Raw genomic sequence first — 17,317 nt, forward strand, 5'->3', positions numbered from 1 at the left:
TCTTGCCAAGAGTCTCTAGACGCCTCAGTGCTGTCTACACACCTTCATCGGCATCACATTGTCGCCCACTCTTTCGTCATTACAATCATTTTTTGTCTTCCCTTGACCTCGACGCCTGGTTACGCGACCACCTAATCTCAACCCATCACCCACGCCGTCAATCAATATCATCCAAAACACTGACGATTTTTGGATTTCGACTTTTTTGGCACCTTCAACAAATCCGTCGACACTCCTTTGCTACGATTCCAGGGCTAGCTCCGGATTTCGCAAAGGATCGCTCGGATACACAACTGCCTTCACGGACAGAACTGCCAACCGAGTATCATAATATCTCTCTTGACAGCCTGCGCCCCGCATTCTTCCACTATCCTTCTTGTAATTCGACCCGGTCGCCTCAGCCGCTCGCAAGGCTTCCATACATTCTTTCCCGAGTCTTGACAACTCGGATAACCCGGCAATTCCGCCAGCTCATTTCCGCGACCGACATCGATTCCCGTCTGAGCAATGGATGCAGGCGGTCTCGCTCAAATGAACTCCACAAACTTCTCCTCGGGCAACAGCCTCGCCATGCCTGGCGGAGGTCTCGCCTCGCGTCGCGGCGGTCCCGTCAAGCCTCTGTCGCTGTCCAGCGCTACTCCCGGCAGCAACGCCGCCGACAATGGAGCGCCGACTCCCCGTACTAGCCGCTCGCATCTTCTTGCTGGTTTGAGAACCGCCCCGAAGTCTGCTACCGCCGCCAACTTTTCTGCTACCAACAACGCCAATGTTGCTTCGCCCACTTCTCAGTCTTTTGCTGCTAGGAGCAACAACCTGAGCTCCAACATGTATGCCCAGGCCCAGGGTAACCAGTACAACGGTCCCAAGACAGCCCTTCCTCGGTATGCTGGTCAGCAGCAGCAGCAGCAACAGCAACAGCAACAGCAGGTCTACCAGTCTGTTCCCTCCAGCCAGCACTACAGTGCTGAGCAGGTTCTTGCTCCTCCTGAGATTCACTTCGATGAGCAGGAACAGATGGACCCGAGCTTGTATGCCCAGCTGGTAGCCACCAACATGTATCTTGCCCAGCAGCAGCAGCGTCTCCAGCAACAGCTTCTCAGTGTTCAGGCCGCCGCTCAGCAATTCCAGGGCCTTAACTTGCAAGGCGCTCAACAACAGATTCAGCAGCAGCAGCTCGCCATGTACCAGCAGCAGCAACAGCTTCAGAGCATTCAGCAGTCGATGATGGGACAGATGCAGCAGCCTCAACAACAGGTCTACACGTACTATGACCCCGTTACCCGCCAACAGGGCTACTACATTGACCAGGGACAAACCGACCAGCAGGCCCAGCTGACTCAAATTTACGCCGCCTTGGCTCAGCAACAGCAGCAGCAGCAGCAGCAGCAGCAAGCTCCTCGCGTCCAGGTGTCCCCTCCTCCCGAGAACCACGCCACTCCGTACCGTACTACGACCCCTCCCAAGCGTTACGAGTCGCCCTCTGAGGTTGCTCCTCTGCCTCCCCCGTCGGCGAATGCTTTCCGCCGTGGCCATAAGAAGGTCATGTCGCTTGCTCTGAACGGTAACAACCAGGCCAGCCTTTCGCCTTCTCAGGAGCCTCCCAAGTCCGCTGGCCCCAAGACGGCCTCTTTCCCATTGACCCCTCTGTCCGGCGGCTATGGACCCGGTCAGGGACGCGCCGGCGAGCACCCCATTCGTCAGCCTCGCGGACCCCCTTCCATTGAGGAGCTCAAGGCCAAGCCCATCGCAAAGATGGAGGGAAGCAAGAACTTTGCCACCCGCGCCCGCCGATCAGCAGTCCACAACCTTGTCCGTGCTGGACGTGAGCGCAGAAAGGGTCCTGGCAGTTCCAATGGCAGCATGAGCCCGGTCTCAGAGAGTGCCGAGGAAGAGTCGGGCACCCCCATCACCGACAATGAGTCTGACTCTGGTCGCAGTGGATCCGGCAGCCTTGCCGGCGATATCGACTGCTCTCTGCCTAGCTCAAGAACTTCGACCAACGGCAGTTGGGGAGCTATTGGCTCCGACCGCCCAAGCTCCCGCCAAAGAACTCGCAAGAGTGTTGACAGCATTGGCAGCAACGAGAGCGGTGAGAACAGCTTCGCCAGCGTCTTCAAGAACTCGGCCCAACGTGCTGGTGTCGAAGTAGCAGACGGACAGCGCAAGGCGCCCATGCTGGTCTTGACCAGCGCCGAGAAGCGCAAGAGCGGCATTCTGGCGTAGACTTGTTGGTCCCGGGACGTTACGACGACTATGCACACCTATGTCTTTCCTTATTGACGACCTGCATGAGGGAGAGGTTGACCCTCAGCCCCATACACTGCAGGATTGAACGATGGGTTGGACGGTCCGGCGCGCTCTTACGAATCATATGGTGTTCTTTTCAAGGGGTTAGGTGGCTCATTTTACATTTCAGCATCCGAGACTTGGTTGACTCACAAATTCATTTTCACTTCTTTTACATTCTTAACCAAGTCATCGGATTATCGACAGCCTCCCGCTACTGATATTCCTCCTATGACTCTGGACAAGCAACACCTCACAGGCTCACTACAGTCTTGAGCTGGACGGATCGACAGAAAGATATACCATCGGGGCAGGGGAGTAAGGAAAGATTTTGGGCCAAGCTTGGGTTTCTTTCTTCTCAAGTGGACATGGAACTTTGGTTCTGCGCGACGGGACTCGGAACAATTTCCTGAGACGGAAAGGGATGAGCCCGGATGACATGAGACGCTTGCTTTTCGTTTCCTCTTTACGGTCCTCGTGGGAATTCCTTACAGATAAGGCACACATTCGCAGTCGTTTCGTCGACGCTGGCTGGAAAGTCGGCACGATGATAATGATGGCGGCTGACAGGACAGGAATGTAGTTAGCATAGGAATAGGCACAATACAAATTGATGCCCAACAACAGCCCGGTCGTCTTAACAGTGCCAAGTCATTGATTATTACTGATATGGTTTCTCTTCAGCCTATGCTTTATTGCCCGATTTAAATGATTCCGCCATCTTATCAAACATGTTTCTCTTATCCGTCTCAACGTGAGCAAAATTCTTGGCCGGCCCAACGATGATTTCATCCTCATTCCGCTTCTCGAGCGCGGCCCAGGTCTCGTCGGTGAACTCGTCTAGGGGCATACCAAAGTTGGCCTGGCCCGCCGCGACTAGGTCCGGCTGCTGGGAGTGCAGCTCCGTCTGCACTGCGGGCGGGACGACCTCGACGACGCGGATGTGAGCCGAGGACGGGCTCGACTGCAGCTGGGCGCGGAGGGACCAGGCGAGGGAGTGGAGGGCGGATTTGGTGGCGCAGTAATTTGGGCAGCGGGGGATCGGGACGAAGGCTAGGCCTGAGGAGACGAGGATTATGGATGCCTGTGTTTGAGTGGTGGTGGTGCTGGTGTTGAGAGATTGGAGGTGTGGGAGGAAGTGGGTGATGAGGTGGATCGGGGCGAGGTAGTTTGTTGTTAGCTCTGCTGAGACGGAGGGAAGGGAGATTGTGGAGGGGGAAGTGAAGTCTATGCTGCGCTGGATGCCTGCGTTGAGGATGATCGTGTCTAGGGTTGGGTGGGTTGATGTTATTCTGGAGGTTTGTTAGTCATTGGTATGCTGTCGGAATCTGAGATGGAGGGGGGACTGGCTGGCAGGTAGTCTATATCTAATGATGTTGCCGTGCTTCGTCTTTGATGGGGAGGGTGTATAGATGAGGTAAACTCACTTCTCAGCCCACGCCGGCAGGGCCGCGAGGTCGGCGATATCAAACGGCTCGGCGGCGACTTTGTCGGCGCCGTGGGCGGAGACGAGGGCGTCGAGGCGGTCTCTGCGGCGGCCGACGGCGATGACAAAGGTGCCGTTTGCAATTAGGCGCTCCGCGAGGGCGAGGCCTATGCCGGCTGTTGCTCCTGTGATGAGGGCTGTTTTGGAGGGGAAGGGCATTGTGATCATCGTGGTTGTTTCTTTTTACCAAGGGTGTGCGCTTCGGTGGTTGAAGTTTGGGGAGACTGGTGAGTCGTGAGTCTAGTTATCTTGTTGCAAGATTGAGAGTTGTCTTGAGCATTCACTCCCTCTGTTCGAAATGATGGTGAGCGCCAAGCTTGTTGCGGGATGATTGAGCCGACGGAGTATGAGGGTCATTGTGACGTTCCCCCGCTTCCACGATCGCGGATCCGGTGGGGCCGGAAGATATGAGCGGGGGTGCAGTCGGGTTTCTTTGAGCGATGATACTCGGGACGATGTGACGTCGATAGAGGGGTGTTCCGTGGAGGCGGATGTCAGTGGGGGTTGTTTGATATTTCGGAGATCGGGCGATGGGGTCTTTGCTCTCCATTTGATGTTGTTGCTGAAGGCTTGTGTCGATCGGACGGTTGCTGACGGAGCTGAATGACTTGAGTAGGCGGGCGTCGTTGAGATATACTTCCGCCATGTTGGAGCGCTGTTTACTGGCGTTGGTATATTTGTTTCAAAGGATATGCAGAGAGGAGAGAAATACCATTATGGTGAAGACCGGCGATTATGCAGGTTGTTGAGATTCTTATGAGCAAGGTGAGTGAGTGAGCGGGCGAGTGGGTGAGAGTGCGAATGGAGAATGACGACGGAAAGCTCTGGTGAGAGATGTACACCCCCGCTGGATGCATTATCTGGCTTACTGATAGCTAACCATACGTATGAGAACAGAAAGACAACACGAGAAAAACCACAAGTACGATGATCAATAATGGGCAGCAACGTTGGCAGTGAGTGACGATTACCCTGAGTTACGCAGGAAACAGGAGTCCATGGCAGATATCAAGTCCAGGGGCACGGTAAGCCAGCTGTATGGTAATCAGTTCAGGCCTCCCCCCTCTACCAAAGCTTTTATATCCCGGCGAGACTTGAGCATAGGCTGCCTAGTAGTGAGCGCACTGGCTCGAGGCCGAATTTGCCATACTAAGAGGAGTAGTAGCGACGAAAGAGTGTCTACAAGAAAATGCTCTATTGCGGCAAAGATTTCAGAAAGGGAGCTGTCACCGCCAGGGAATCGGAGCCGGCTTAGAATCATAGGCTCATATCGATACAGAGAATACAATGCCTAATTAAGGGGCTCTGTTCATAACCCGGGACTGAATCTCAACGAGAGCATCCGGCTTCGAGGGTTGTCGGAGTTGACGTATGAGCACCTTTGTAGTGCCTACCGCTCACCTTCCAAAGGTTGTCAAGAGCTCTTTCTCCGATACGGTCTTGCCTTCTCTATTTAAGAAGGACCTGCCTCACACCTCCAGCTCCTTTTTTCCCCTTTTCTTTAAATTGGCAGGAACAAATCGAATCGCCTGCAAAGTAGGAAGGAAACCTCTCTACCTCCCTCTCAGATTTCTTCCTGCTCTTTCTTCTTACACTTCTCTCTCAAATCTTCTTCTCTGCCACCTCAAATCTCTCCCCCCGACAATTCACAACACTGATTCGAAGCTGATCAAACCTGTATTCTCGACTTAACAGGAAGAGCTCCATTGAACTATCATCAGGATGTCAGATCCCCGGAAAAGACGGGAGGGGAACAAAACCGACGAGTCGGCATACTCCATTTCACCATCGCTTCTCGAAAACCTTACCACCGCGAACAAGTATGTCCAGCATGGCGCCACTATAGAGATTGATCAACCTGACGAATCCTGCACTACGACTCTCCAACGTTTTCTTTCGGTAAACGCAGTTCTGAGCACAGCATCGTCATTTGCTATCCGCCAACAACAAGCTGCAGAGCAAGATCTTCCGCTTCAAGTCATCGGAGAAGGATTTTGCGGTGTGATATACGACTTCCCTAGCAGGGGACTCATCATCAAGGCCGGCAGATCAAACAAGAAGCAAGAGATGTGGGCTGATCATGTGGCTCATGTCAAGATGTGGGAAGCTTCGAAAACCACAAAGTCTTACGCCATGCCAAGACCTGCATATATCGTACAAATCGAGGACCTTCAAGCTTGGAAAATCGCCCACCGCAAGGAGATCAAAAGTCACTCAGGATTTTTCTTTGATCCCAGCGCGATCATGGTATCAGAACGCATTCTCCCGCTACCTTGAAGCATCCGCGAAGCGCTTGTGTCCGTCTTCTATCCGTCCGACATGAAAGCCGACGCTTCAAACAACCCAGCAAACAAGCATTGCTTGATACGCATTTACCTTGGACGCAGACGCATGAATCAACGAGTCGAAAACAAATTCTCTCTGAGAAACTTTGAGCTCACGCTCGACAAGATGGAGATCTTGGGCGTGGACCCCCAACAATATGTTCAGCCGATGGCTGAGGCTTTGGCGGTCATGCACTGGGCTGCTCAGATTGATGGTGCGGATGTCGAATTCGTTCTTGGCAGTTCTCCCGAGCGTCGCATATCTGCTCAAACTCTGGACTCAATTGACCTTGAAGGGGATATCATCACGACCTGGAACATGGATGAATCGAAATCAAGCAGCATCAACTTTCTCCGACGCAGCGTGAGCATCTTCTTACTAGATTTCAATCAATGCAGAAGAATGCCGCCGACTCCCAAGGGCATTGATGATGCTGTCAAAGCATTTTGGGAAAATGACCCATACTATCCAAGACCTGGCTACAAGGAGGGAACCCAAGAGTGGATGCTTTGGGAACAGTTCAAGAGCGACTACTTAGTCAAGAGTTACAAGATTCTGGACGACTCTGCTACAATGCCCGCCGAGTTTCTCCGCAGAGTCGAAGAGCATGGGATCGCAACTGCAAGGCAGCTATTCACGCGAGGCCCCCCACCAAACTCTGCTATGGCTTCCTCAAGTCCCACTCCTGGTCCTTCAAGCTCTGTGCAAGGTTCACAAAGCCCGATGCCGGGTTTGTCAAGCTCTATAGCAGACACGAATGAAGACAACATCAACAAGAAGAAGAAGAAGCAGAGGAAGTACGCAACTCTAGGATAATCATCTCTCTCTACGGACGAGGCAAACTTGCCAACGCATTATATGCACGGTAGATGGCCAAGAGAAGTCCGTGTAGAGTCTCGATTATTAGAATAGGAAATAGCTTTAATCAAGGTTCCACGCTATCAAGTGCCCAAGCTGTGATTCCCACCCATTGGAAAACAGGCTTTGTCTCTTATTCACCCTATGAATGTGCTTCGAGTTCTCAGCAAGTCGCGAAATTGGGGATTTATCATCGAGGCATAGCCCATTGTCTCAGTTCAAGAAAATGAAATTTGTAACTATCACGCAGATTCTACCGCCCACCCAATCCATCTTCCCTCCTCCGTACCAAACATTTGTGTTTCGACAACATTACTTACGACGAGAAAAGCCCAACGTAGCCAACACCCTCATGAAAGATGTCTTGGAATCGTAGTTACTGGGGGGCATACCAAGTTCCCGCTTAGCGGCATCAATAAGCGTTATCGCGTTTTGGCGCTGCATTTTCTCGATGTCATTGACCTTCTTCGCGGTGTCCAGTTCCTCAGTGAGACTTTGAATTTCCTTGCCCAATCTATTTATCTCTCCCATCTGCATCAGCACGTAACTCTGAGCACAGTCGACGTACGCCTCGTATTTCTTTGGATATTTGCATGTTAGTCAGCGCATTTTCCAGAAATCGGATTTCCACAGGCAGGGACTGGAGGAGGTTTAGGGTTCGAATTACCGCTTGGAGTTGTTTGAGTTTATCTTCGAGATCCCGGATATCTCCTGCCCAAGACTGACTCTTCCAAAGGGCTTCACCGGGCTCGGGGACACGCCATGGCGTAGATGACATTGAATATGCGGGAGACGACTCAGACGGGACCACCATGATTTGATGGCCATCTTCGGAGCATGGCGACTGCTCAGGTTTGTCTAGCATTTTCTCTTTCTAATTGGTTGTCCAGAAATCAAGATTTCTTGGATTGAGCGTTTTTTTGTTATGAAATACTCAATTGAATATAATTGCAGAAAGCAATTTGGAAGGCCAATCGAAATTCCGTGTGAGTCGTGGTATGTGACAAGGTAGGTAGTCGATACTTTGTTATAATTGACTTGAAGATGATGTTCAATTTGGCAAGCTACCGTTTACATACTTATATTCGAATAAGTATTTGTCGGCATGTTGTGTTGGAGAGATCTCTTTTGAGCATGAGTTGTCCAGAAGCTTCACCGACATTCACGCCTGGCAACAATCCACTTCTAAAAAAAACAGACATGGACTGTTTCCTTAGTCTCTATAGAGTTAGGATCTCGAATCCAGTGTCAAATGTCCACAGAAAGTTTTCTTGACAGATATGAAGCTCTTACTAACGAAGAGTGGTCACATGAAACTTCATTCTCATTGAAAACTGACTGTGATACTGTTACCGGTACACCGATCTTCTTTTCTATTATTATATCGGTAGCGTAGACATTCAAAATACAGATTCCAAGGCTCGAAGCTCAAAAGAAACGGCAATGGCAGATATCGTCCAGAGATCTGCAACTCCAGTTGCTTGCATATTTTGTTCCTTTGTCTTGCCTCCGTTATGTGAGCTGGCGACCACCCTATGCTACAATATTTCATTCTTTCATAAGGTTGAGAATTAATCATGTAGAGACCACTGATATCAGAGCTATTGATTTGGTCATATTCCACGGCGAGATGTAGGATATCGTGCCACAGAACCAGCACTTGCGAATCAAGCCTCAGCATTCGCCACAAAGTTGTTGGAGAAGGCTGTGCGTCACTTGGATTATTCTTTCACCAGTCCATTACCGCATGAAGAATAACTTCAGTACTAGACCTAGGCTTCTGGAGACACCTCTCAGAGTTTCTGGTAGGTTTCAGTCACTGCCCGTTCAAAGCCATCCAACGTCAATTGCCTTGGGGAGAGCTCCGTCGCTGAAGTCGTGATGGATCTAAGAGTCTGGAACATTTCCAGATGTGCACGTGCCCCCTATTACTGTACGGAGCAGCGTACTGCCTAGGTGCCCAGGACAGGGGCGGGCTAGGGGAAACTTGGCGCCGTTTGTTGCCCTGAAACTCCTGCAGCTATCACTCAATTTCCCTTTTGCTCCCGTCGAATGACGTTACGCGACGCCACTATTTCCCCAAAGTTCCATCCTCGATTGATTATCGCCAAGACGGAGAGATGGGGGCGAGGCGCTCTTGGCTCTGCTCCGAGCGTCACTCGGAAATAGAAACCGACTTCACGCCCACATCACGGTCGAGAGCCTTTGCAATCCCTCTGTCTGCTGTCGTTCCAGAACGCAATCGGCGCCATCAATGTTGCCGGTTGTTTGAGGGGGCTGATTTGGCATGCAGCAAGACCTTCGACAACGTCTTAAGGAGTGAGGCTTGGGATTAGCGGCGACGAATACCCTTGTCGGGTCAGTCGGATGACATTGTCAGCCAAGTTGCCATCGCCGTTGGAGAGCCTAGTCTCTCGAAGGCCTCCCTAATGAGGAAGCTCTAGAAGCGGGTAGGAATCTATACCATGACACCGCAATCATTACATGGCAGTATCAAAGAATCAACTCTCACAGACTGGCAACCTCAAGTCGCTCAAGAGTGGACGTGAAGGCCAAGGGTGCGTACCATGGTTTTAGTAGCACGATATTGAATCTGTTGATCGCGCGTTGAGGCTGCACAGCCACTTGGCGCTTATCGCGGAGGCGAACCATCCAAGTAATGCAACGAGGTCTCAAAAGTGTTGGCATTGCTGAGAACTGCATGTGGTACTTCCAGACATGTGACGTGAGGTGTTATTGATTACTTACTCTGTACTACAGTAGCATCATAAAAAGGAAGAATCCTCCAATGCCAATTCGTCAACAAGGGGAATTGCCAAGAGTTGATATCTGCCCACTTTTGATATAACTCACAGCTTCCCCATTCATCGAGCCATCCACAAAACAAACAGCATTTGCCAACCTTCCAATTCTTGCCATTTCGTCGCAGCCAAATTTCGGGTTGTCGCCAGACTCCACAAGGTCCGTGCAGGATCCTGCAAGACCGGACGTAGCAAAGGCCGTTGCTCATTACTCTCTCGGATTACCCCCGCATCCCTCAGTAACATGATTTCGCACTTACATTCCTCGTTGTCAACGATCTCTTTGAGAGGGACAACTTTGAACAACATCCTTCGACAGTGAACCATCTACCTTGACAAGCGTTTCGTCTTACAACATTACGTGCTTCTGCTGTGCCCTCGGAGGATTTCACTGCTTATTGTCCGGAACGGGCCGTCTGTGAAGCTGGGGCATATGCCGGGTCCCGCGGGTGTAGATAGATGCTGTGACTAAGCAGCAACACCACAGCTATTACTTCTTGTCTTCTGCAACTGCCCACGGCACTCATAGTCGACAACTCTGCATATGTCTTCGATCTATCCAGGTACTCGAGATTAAGTTTCTAAGCGCCAGTCGCCTGACCAAAAGAGCATCCTTCCCAGCAAGCGAGCTGCTCGTCAGACGCCAAGAGATAGTAGGGTTGCAGCACTTGATAGGTTGGATGCGCCGGCAAACCTCTTAGAGGTGGAGAATTGCCGCGCCAAGACACCAGTTGTTCAACGCCTGCCATTCATCTCCCAGTCGTTTCCTCGATGCATGGGTTGGGACCACGGTCTCGCACCCGCAACTTGATGTTTCTACGGCCTACCTCCGTCCTCCGCGGCTCCCTCTTGGCCTTCCTAATACGCTCGGGTCTGTAAGCCATCATGCTACCTTCCCGAAGAGAGGGCCGACCGAAAGCCTCGTGGGCGAATAACTAAATCCCCTGGCCGTCCGGCGCTGTACATCTCCGATGCGGGCGAGCATGTTCCCGTTGGCCTTCCGAATCTGAAGATACAGCCGCTCCGAAGCCGATGATCTGCACCTCATTTAAGCATAATGCAAAACTCAAACAAGCGTGTGAGGCGTGAGTTGGCGAGACCCAGTGCCGGGCCAAGAGATCCTGCACCAGACCTCATCGATGAGCAGGCTAACAGCTCCCGTGCTCCCCAACGGTTGCCCCAACTTCCCAAGTTGCCCCCAACTCGCCCAACCTGATTCCTATCTTGAGGATCTTGTACTCCTTCCTATTTAGCTATGCCTATACCATCGCATCGCGGGGTAGGCGGTAGTCTCCGAAGGCACCTTGAAGGACTCACCCGACTAACACTGCTAGCACTTCGCGGGGTAGCTCCCTTCTCAAGTGCCTTTTGAGGAAGGCGGCGAAAGCTCTGGTGATATCATGGCTGCAGTGACATCGCAGGGCGGATATCTTTTCGAGCGCTTCTTGTGGAACACCCTGTTGATACCACGGAAACCTGCGGTGACATCGCAGTGCAGATGTCGTCCGAAGTGCCTAGTGAGGAAGTTCCGCTGATCTCTTGGAAGCCTGCGGTAGCATCGCGGGGCAGTTGTCTTCTGATGTGCCTGTTGAGGAAGGCCCAGCTGGAATCAAGGAAACTTACGATAACATCACAGGCCGGCTTGGAGGCGAATTGGGAAGGAGGAGTTGCACGATGGCTGGGGCGATGGAGGTCTCCATCTTGAATAGCAAGTTAGCAAACAAAAAAGACATGATTCTCGTCACGATCCTTGAGCCAAGACGAGTATATAAGTTTGCATCTTGTCGTTCAATCTGGAAGCTTTTTTGATCAGCACTCTAGACTCATCTGACTCTTCAGCAGCCTCCTAGACTCACCTCACTTCCCATCCACCCCGTTGTCTACCTCTTCAGAACGCCAATCATGGAGCTCACCAAGTTCCTCGGTTTCCTGGCCATGGTCCTGCCCATCGCCTATGGTGCCCCCACCTCGGCCGCGACCAGCCTTCACCCCAAGATCCTGGCTGCCATGAAGCGCGACTTCGGTCTGGATGCCGAGGCTGCCACCAAGCGCGTCGCCTTCGAGCACCGCTCCGCCGATGTCGTCGAGTCCCTCAAGGGCTCTGCTGGCTTCGCCGGTGCCTGGATCTCCGAGGACGGCACCACCCTCAAGGTCGGTGTCACTGACGAGGCCCTTGTCGCCGACGTCACCTCCGCCGGTGCCACCCCCGTCATCCTCGCCAACCCGCTCTCCAAGCTCGAGGAGGCCAAGGCCGCTCTCGATGCCATTGACATCGAGGCCCCCGCCCGCCGCGACGAGGACTCCGCCTCCTCCGGCATCGCCTCCTACTTCGTCGATGTCGCCGCCAACAAGCTCGTCATCGAGTCCCTTGCCGGCAGCACCGCTACCGCCGAGTCCCTCGCCAAGGAGGTCGGCCTCGCCGCCGGCGAGTTCGAGGTCCGCACCGTTGAGTCGATGCCCTCCACCTTCGCCACCGTCCTCGGTGGTGATGCCTACCTCATCAACCGTGCCGCTCGTTGCTCCATCGGTTTCTCCGTCACCACCGGTTTCGTCTCCGCCGGTCACTGCGGTAGCGCCGGCGACACCGCCACCACCTCCGCTGGTGCCTCCCTCGGAACCTTCTCCGGCTCCGTCTTCCCCGGCTCTGCCGATATGTCCTACATCCGCACCGTCTCCGGAACCACCCTCCGTGGCTACATTGACGGATACGGACGTGGCGACCTCCCCGTCTCCGGCTCCACCGCCTCCGCTGTCGGTGCCTCCATCTGCCGCTCCGGCTCCACCACTGGTGTCTTCTGCGGTACCGTCGGCGCCCTCGGTGCCACCGTCAACTACTCCGAGGGCCGCGTCACCGGTCTTACCCGCACCAGTGTCTGCGCCGAGCCCGGTGACTCTGGTGGTTCTTTCTACTCTGGCGCCCAGGCCCAGGGTGTCACCTCAGGAGGTTCCGGTGACTGCTCTTCCGGCGGTACCACCTACTTCCAGCCGGTCAACGAGATTCTGTCCACCTACGGCCTCACTCTTGTCCGTGCTTAAACAATCAATCATGTCGCGGCCTTCGGTAGCAGCACCTGAGCTGATTTTATTCTTTTGAGTATATTTTGGACCCCTTCTGTATGTAGAGAGATGAGCATGAGGACATGAAAGCATGATGCCTTCCGATAGGAAAAATATATTTACCATCTGCAAGAAATACTTCGCTCTTGATAGACGCTATTGTGAATGAGTTGTCAAGTCAAAGGTGATATGTCTCGAATGTAGGTAATTGTAAAGTTTGCTTGTCATGTCTCCCATGTAGAGTTGATCTCTGACCCCCACAGCCACATCCGAGTGGCTGGTCATTCATGTGGCTGGTTGCAGGTGCCCAAGCTCTGTCCGAGGAAAATCAAAACTCCCTCAGCCCTGCTCGTCGAAGATGCGTTGAAGCCCGCAGGATGCAGAAGCATGATGTTCTCCAGATGCGTACTGCAAGTAATAGGCAGGCAGGCAAAAAGTGTTGCCACCGAGTGGCCGGGAGCCATGATGACAACGCAGATTGGTTACTCACCCTCTCGATCCTTGACGACGACCGGTCATGAGACAGCGTCGAGATGACTGTGTCTTTGTTTGCTTGTGGCAGCATGAACCAGCCCCGTTCCTTCGAATCCTAACGTCATTGATGAACGAGAGATAAGGTAGTGCCAGTGCAGGTGCAGACTCCTCCACGGCTGGCAAGACTCAGCCAGGTCTCCCATACCATGGACCGACTTGACGTCTCGCCCCAGCTCTCAATAGACATGATCGGATGACATGGCTGAGGTAGGCTTTCTCATCCACTTCAATCTAGACGTTGGAAATTAGATCTTGACTTCAACACTTCGACTGGTCTGAACCAAGAGGTTGAGAACTTAATGAAACCCTGGTTCCACTCTTGCACTCACTGTCGGTTGAGCCACAGTCAGAGGCGATGGAGAGCGTTCAACGTAGGGCTTTGTCTGATGTATGGTTCATTATGATGCATCCAGTCTATCGACATGGAGACATTATTACACCGGCTCTTAACAGCTTAGGGAGGCGAGGGGGGCGTCCGTGGTCCGCCCAGCTACGTGTGACTTCTGAAAACGTTGAAGGGGCTGGGGGAATCCTACTCGATGCGACGAAGCATTGAGAGATGCATCTCGATATCTCGGATGCAAAGTCTCTTGCCTCCCAGGATCTTCAGCATCAGTCAGAACACTTGGGGAGAAGTCTGGCATATCGAAAGTTTGAGGGCATAGAGACCCCATCTGCCTCGAGCTCAACCATAGACGCGGAGCTAGATAGTCTATTCAGCTTACGAATTCTGGACCGACAGCTGAAACGGCCACGCAATGGATCGATATAACACACAGCTTTGCTCGGCATCTTGGCTGGACAAGCGACCTACGAACGCCGGGAATCCTGCACGACCAGCCTTGGCTTTCTTAAAAATATCAGAAGGAGCACCCAGCTCCGGGCCGTGCAAAGAATCTCGTGCCAAGACGACCATTGGCATTCCCTGTGATGTGTTCGAGTCTCAAATGTCCTGTTCACTGCATGCATCTACGGATCATTGCTGGGATGCAGCCCTTCCGGACCTGCGTACGCACATCGACATATTGGGGAGTTTCTGCAATGCATCCGACCCCGTCGTTTGCTTCTGCTGCTGTGTGATTATGCAGGAACTTGAGCTCTTGCTGGGATTTTCGCCGACACTAAGCTCGCAGCCGGGCTAAGAAACCTCGAACGCCCTAACAGTCGAAGAGGACTCGAACTTCGTCGGTGCGGCTTCGCCTTCGCAGCCCCCCCCCCCTCCTCCCCTTCCTCTGGAGCCTGCAACTTTCAACAGGCGGCCACTCGGCCGGATTTCTACCAGTCTACAGACCACTCGTAGGGCCTTGCTATTTAGAAAGAGGATCGACGGGGAACCGCGCAGACCTGCCTCCAGCTTTTGCTCAAACGCCGTGGATATCTCGGCATCCGGTGGCAGGAGACTCGAGTCGGCCGGAAGGTCTTGGAGGTTGACTTGGCTCAACCAACGCCCTGAGAGGCTCTTCCGACGTACCCGGTCAACTGTGACATTGATTCTTGTCATAGAAAGCATTATGGAGCAGAGAATATCAAGACCCTGGCAGAAGACACCTGGCTCTTGCTTTCGATGACCTCTCTCGCCTTCCCCAGGACGCACGGTTGCCTGCCCGAGAGCCAGCGCCATCGCCCCCCCCCCACCCTCCAGGCCCCCCCCCCCGCCGAGGTTCTCGATCGATCTAGACTTGGTGTGAAAGTGCACATGCTGTGGGAGTTTGGCCGCTAACATGCTCTTTCTCACCCTCTGCTAGACGATAATAGAAGGTCATTCTGGAGATAGAACTCCAGCCTTGCCCCAGACCCAGAGAACTCAAACAGAAGCATCATGGTTTTGCGCGCCACATTCCGTATTTTGGTGAAGATCTGTGTGCTTCCACGGCTGATAGCTGATCAAGAAGAGGAATGGAAGCCGCATGCCTTGGCTTGTTTCGATGCTGATCGTAGTTGTCAGCCTCTTCCTCAAATTGGCGTCGCTAAACGACCCGGGACCATTCTGGGAGGGCCATCGTCCGAACCAGGACACACCAGGACACGGATCTCTGCTCGGCAGACCCACAAGATGGGGACGGACTTGAAGGGTTACTGTCCGCAGGCCGAACTCAGCGGCCGGCTTCGTAGTCCTGTCAAACGTGACGTCCGACGTGGACCCTGGAAATGGGTTGTTGCGACGGAGGTGAAGTACTGACTGAATGCATTATTAGGACGATAGTGGATGTTCATAGCCAAATCAAGGTGCGCATGGCAGAACTCTTGCCTGTCGGATTTGAAAGATGTTGAGGGAAGCAATCATCCGTAGCCATTCTTCAATGGCGTACGGAAGAGAACGCGTCATCTGAGATAGCGATGTCGTTCTTCCATTCAGATGAACCCTGGCCGCTGGTCTTAACGAGCCACTCTGTCGGTGTTACCAGGTTCATGTGCCTCGCCGAAGAGGGCATATCCGACAAGAGGGGGCAGGCCGTGGTCAGGTCGTCCGGAGTTTCCCTCAATGCGGCCGCATCATGTACCGGGACACTCTCTGCGCAGTGGAAAGGCATAGCATTGTCCTTCCATGCCATGCATCTCCTCCGCTGCAACGGCGAAAGACGAGAGAAGTTGCGCAAGCTGCTTCGGAAAGGTCTGGGCACGTGGCGACGCGTTCGCCCATCTAGATCCCCGGCCCAGGTCTAGGTTCCCGGCAATCTGGAGAAGCCAGCGGATGTTTCCTGGTTGTTGAAACATCAGGCCATGCCTAATACGACCACGAAGCAAAATAAAAATAAAAATCTGTGGCGACTAGGACACCTACAGTCAAGACTTGGCTGTCTTGACTTGAAGGCGTGACTATGTGTGGTGTGTTTCTGGTGACACAGAGGCGCGTCTATGAACGCTTCTTCTTCTCAAGCTCGCCACCACCCCGCGCCCCATCAACGGTTCAGAATCCCTGCTTCATTTGCACAACACTAAATGTGTGAGCCTGACTTACGGTGGTTATCCGGCGAGTCACCTTGTGGTTGCGAATAGCACTCTGGCGCCCTCTGGCTGAATCAATGGCAAGCAGGAGCAGAGAAGCAGATTTGGCAGCACTCTGAAAGCCTAGCTACGCCAGATTAGGAGCAATGTGGTGGTTCCAAGGCTTGCCTAACCCCCTTCCCCATCAAACGGGTAGCCGTAAATAGAGAAAGCGGAACACCGATGCCAGAGTTGTGCATTGTGCATGGACGTTGGGGAAAGGGCTGGAAGTTGAGCTTGAGAGAGTCGGGTGTTCCTGAGGTTCAGGAGGAGCGTTATGGTGTGGCGCATTGAGCTTCTCTCGGCATGAACTATTTTGATGGGCAAAGGCGTCGACGGTGCCTGAGATGTGCTGCCAGCTTTTCCTCGTTGGAGAGGAACTAAGACGGTCCGCGCGCCCGGTCAATTTCAACGACAGCTAGCCAGTTCAAGCCACTTGTCTGACCATTGTGATCCCGGGTGTAGAATCTGAAATTGCAACCGTCATGGCGGCCGGACTGGCTGCATTGGCGTTGCGCCAACCTCGAAAGTCTACCAACCCAAACCAACAGATTCACAGTGGATGAATGGGACCTTTCTCACGCCAGCAGGCCTCGGAGGAGGAGAGAAGTTCATACCCCTGCTTGGCATCTGGTCCCTTTCCGTTCGACTTTGTTACCCGGTACGCTCTCGAGTTCCGCGGGCCGTTATGGGAAACCAGGAACCAATACGGGCGTGTTGGGGGCAGCTTATCGAGAAGATCGACAGCCGGGATGCTGTTATGCTGGGTTCTCGCAGAGCCCAATGCCTTTTTTCCGCGCCCCCCCGTCTAATAGTTTCTGCTTTTACTTTTGTTGTTTCTTTTTTCAGTCATCTTTTGTTATTCTCGATATGCTGACATCATCCACTTCAGCCGCTTGATCCTCGTCGTTCCTCCACTCTCAAGGTCTAGCTCGTCGCGCGGCGCGCAGGTAAAGAAAACACGGACCCTTCGGCCAGCTGAGTA

The 17,317-nt window shown here is 53.1% G+C and overlaps 6 protein-coding genes across 6 annotated transcripts; 3 read left to right on the forward strand and 3 right to left on the reverse strand.

The window, feature by feature from the left end:
• Nucleotides 1-507: 507 nt before the first annotated feature.
• BDZ83DRAFT_722146 (uncharacterized protein) lies at nt 508-2,223 on the forward strand (the record flags this gene model as incomplete). The annotated part of the gene is made up of 1 exon (XM_060512443.1): nt 508-2,223. The coding sequence occupies one exon, from the start codon at nt 508-510 to the stop codon at nt 2,221-2,223; it is 1,716 nt and encodes a 571-aa protein (XP_060361496.1).
• Nucleotides 2,224-2,971: 748 nt separating this feature from the next.
• BDZ83DRAFT_585357 (short chain dehydrogenase) lies at nt 2,972-3,931 on the reverse strand (the record flags this gene model as incomplete). Its single annotated transcript, XM_060505841.1, has 2 exons — nt 2,972-3,578; nt 3,714-3,931. 2 exons carry the CDS (start codon nt 3,929-3,931, stop codon nt 2,972-2,974), a joined length of 825 nt encoding a protein of 274 aa, XP_060361497.1.
• A 121-nt stretch (nt 3,932-4,052) lies between these two features.
• Nucleotides 4,053-4,418, reverse strand: BDZ83DRAFT_755243 (uncharacterized protein; the record flags this gene model as incomplete). The annotated part of the gene is made up of 1 exon (XM_060514584.1): nt 4,053-4,418. The coding sequence occupies one exon, from the start codon at nt 4,416-4,418 to the stop codon at nt 4,053-4,055; it is 366 nt and encodes a 121-aa protein (XP_060361498.1).
• A 1,076-nt stretch (nt 4,419-5,494) lies between these two features.
• Nucleotides 5,495-6,913, forward strand: BDZ83DRAFT_654806 (zinc finger protein-domain-containing protein; the record flags this gene model as incomplete). Its single annotated transcript, XM_060510752.1, has 2 exons — nt 5,495-5,981; nt 6,063-6,913. 2 exons carry the CDS (start codon nt 5,495-5,497, stop codon nt 6,911-6,913), a joined length of 1,338 nt encoding a protein of 445 aa, XP_060361499.1.
• A 354-nt stretch (nt 6,914-7,267) lies between these two features.
• Nucleotides 7,268-7,820, reverse strand: BDZ83DRAFT_654807 (uncharacterized protein; the record flags this gene model as incomplete). Its single annotated transcript, XM_060510753.1, has 2 exons — nt 7,268-7,534; nt 7,623-7,820. 2 exons carry the CDS (start codon nt 7,818-7,820, stop codon nt 7,268-7,270), a joined length of 465 nt encoding a protein of 154 aa, XP_060361500.1.
• Nucleotides 7,821-11,658: 3,838 nt separating this feature from the next.
• On the forward strand, nt 11,659-12,792 carry BDZ83DRAFT_585257 (trypsin; the record flags this gene model as incomplete). Its single annotated transcript, XM_060505832.1, has 1 exon — nt 11,659-12,792. The coding sequence occupies one exon, from the start codon at nt 11,659-11,661 to the stop codon at nt 12,790-12,792; it is 1,134 nt and encodes a 377-aa protein (XP_060361501.1).
• Nucleotides 12,793-17,317: the final 4,525 nt, after the last annotated feature.

Source organism: Colletotrichum acutatum, assembly GCF_030867785.1.
Source record: "Colletotrichum acutatum strain CBS 112980 chromosome Unknown BDZ83scaffold_96, whole genome shotgun sequence".
Taxonomy (NCBI): Eukaryota; Fungi; Ascomycota; class Sordariomycetes; order Glomerellales; family Glomerellaceae; genus Colletotrichum; species Colletotrichum acutatum.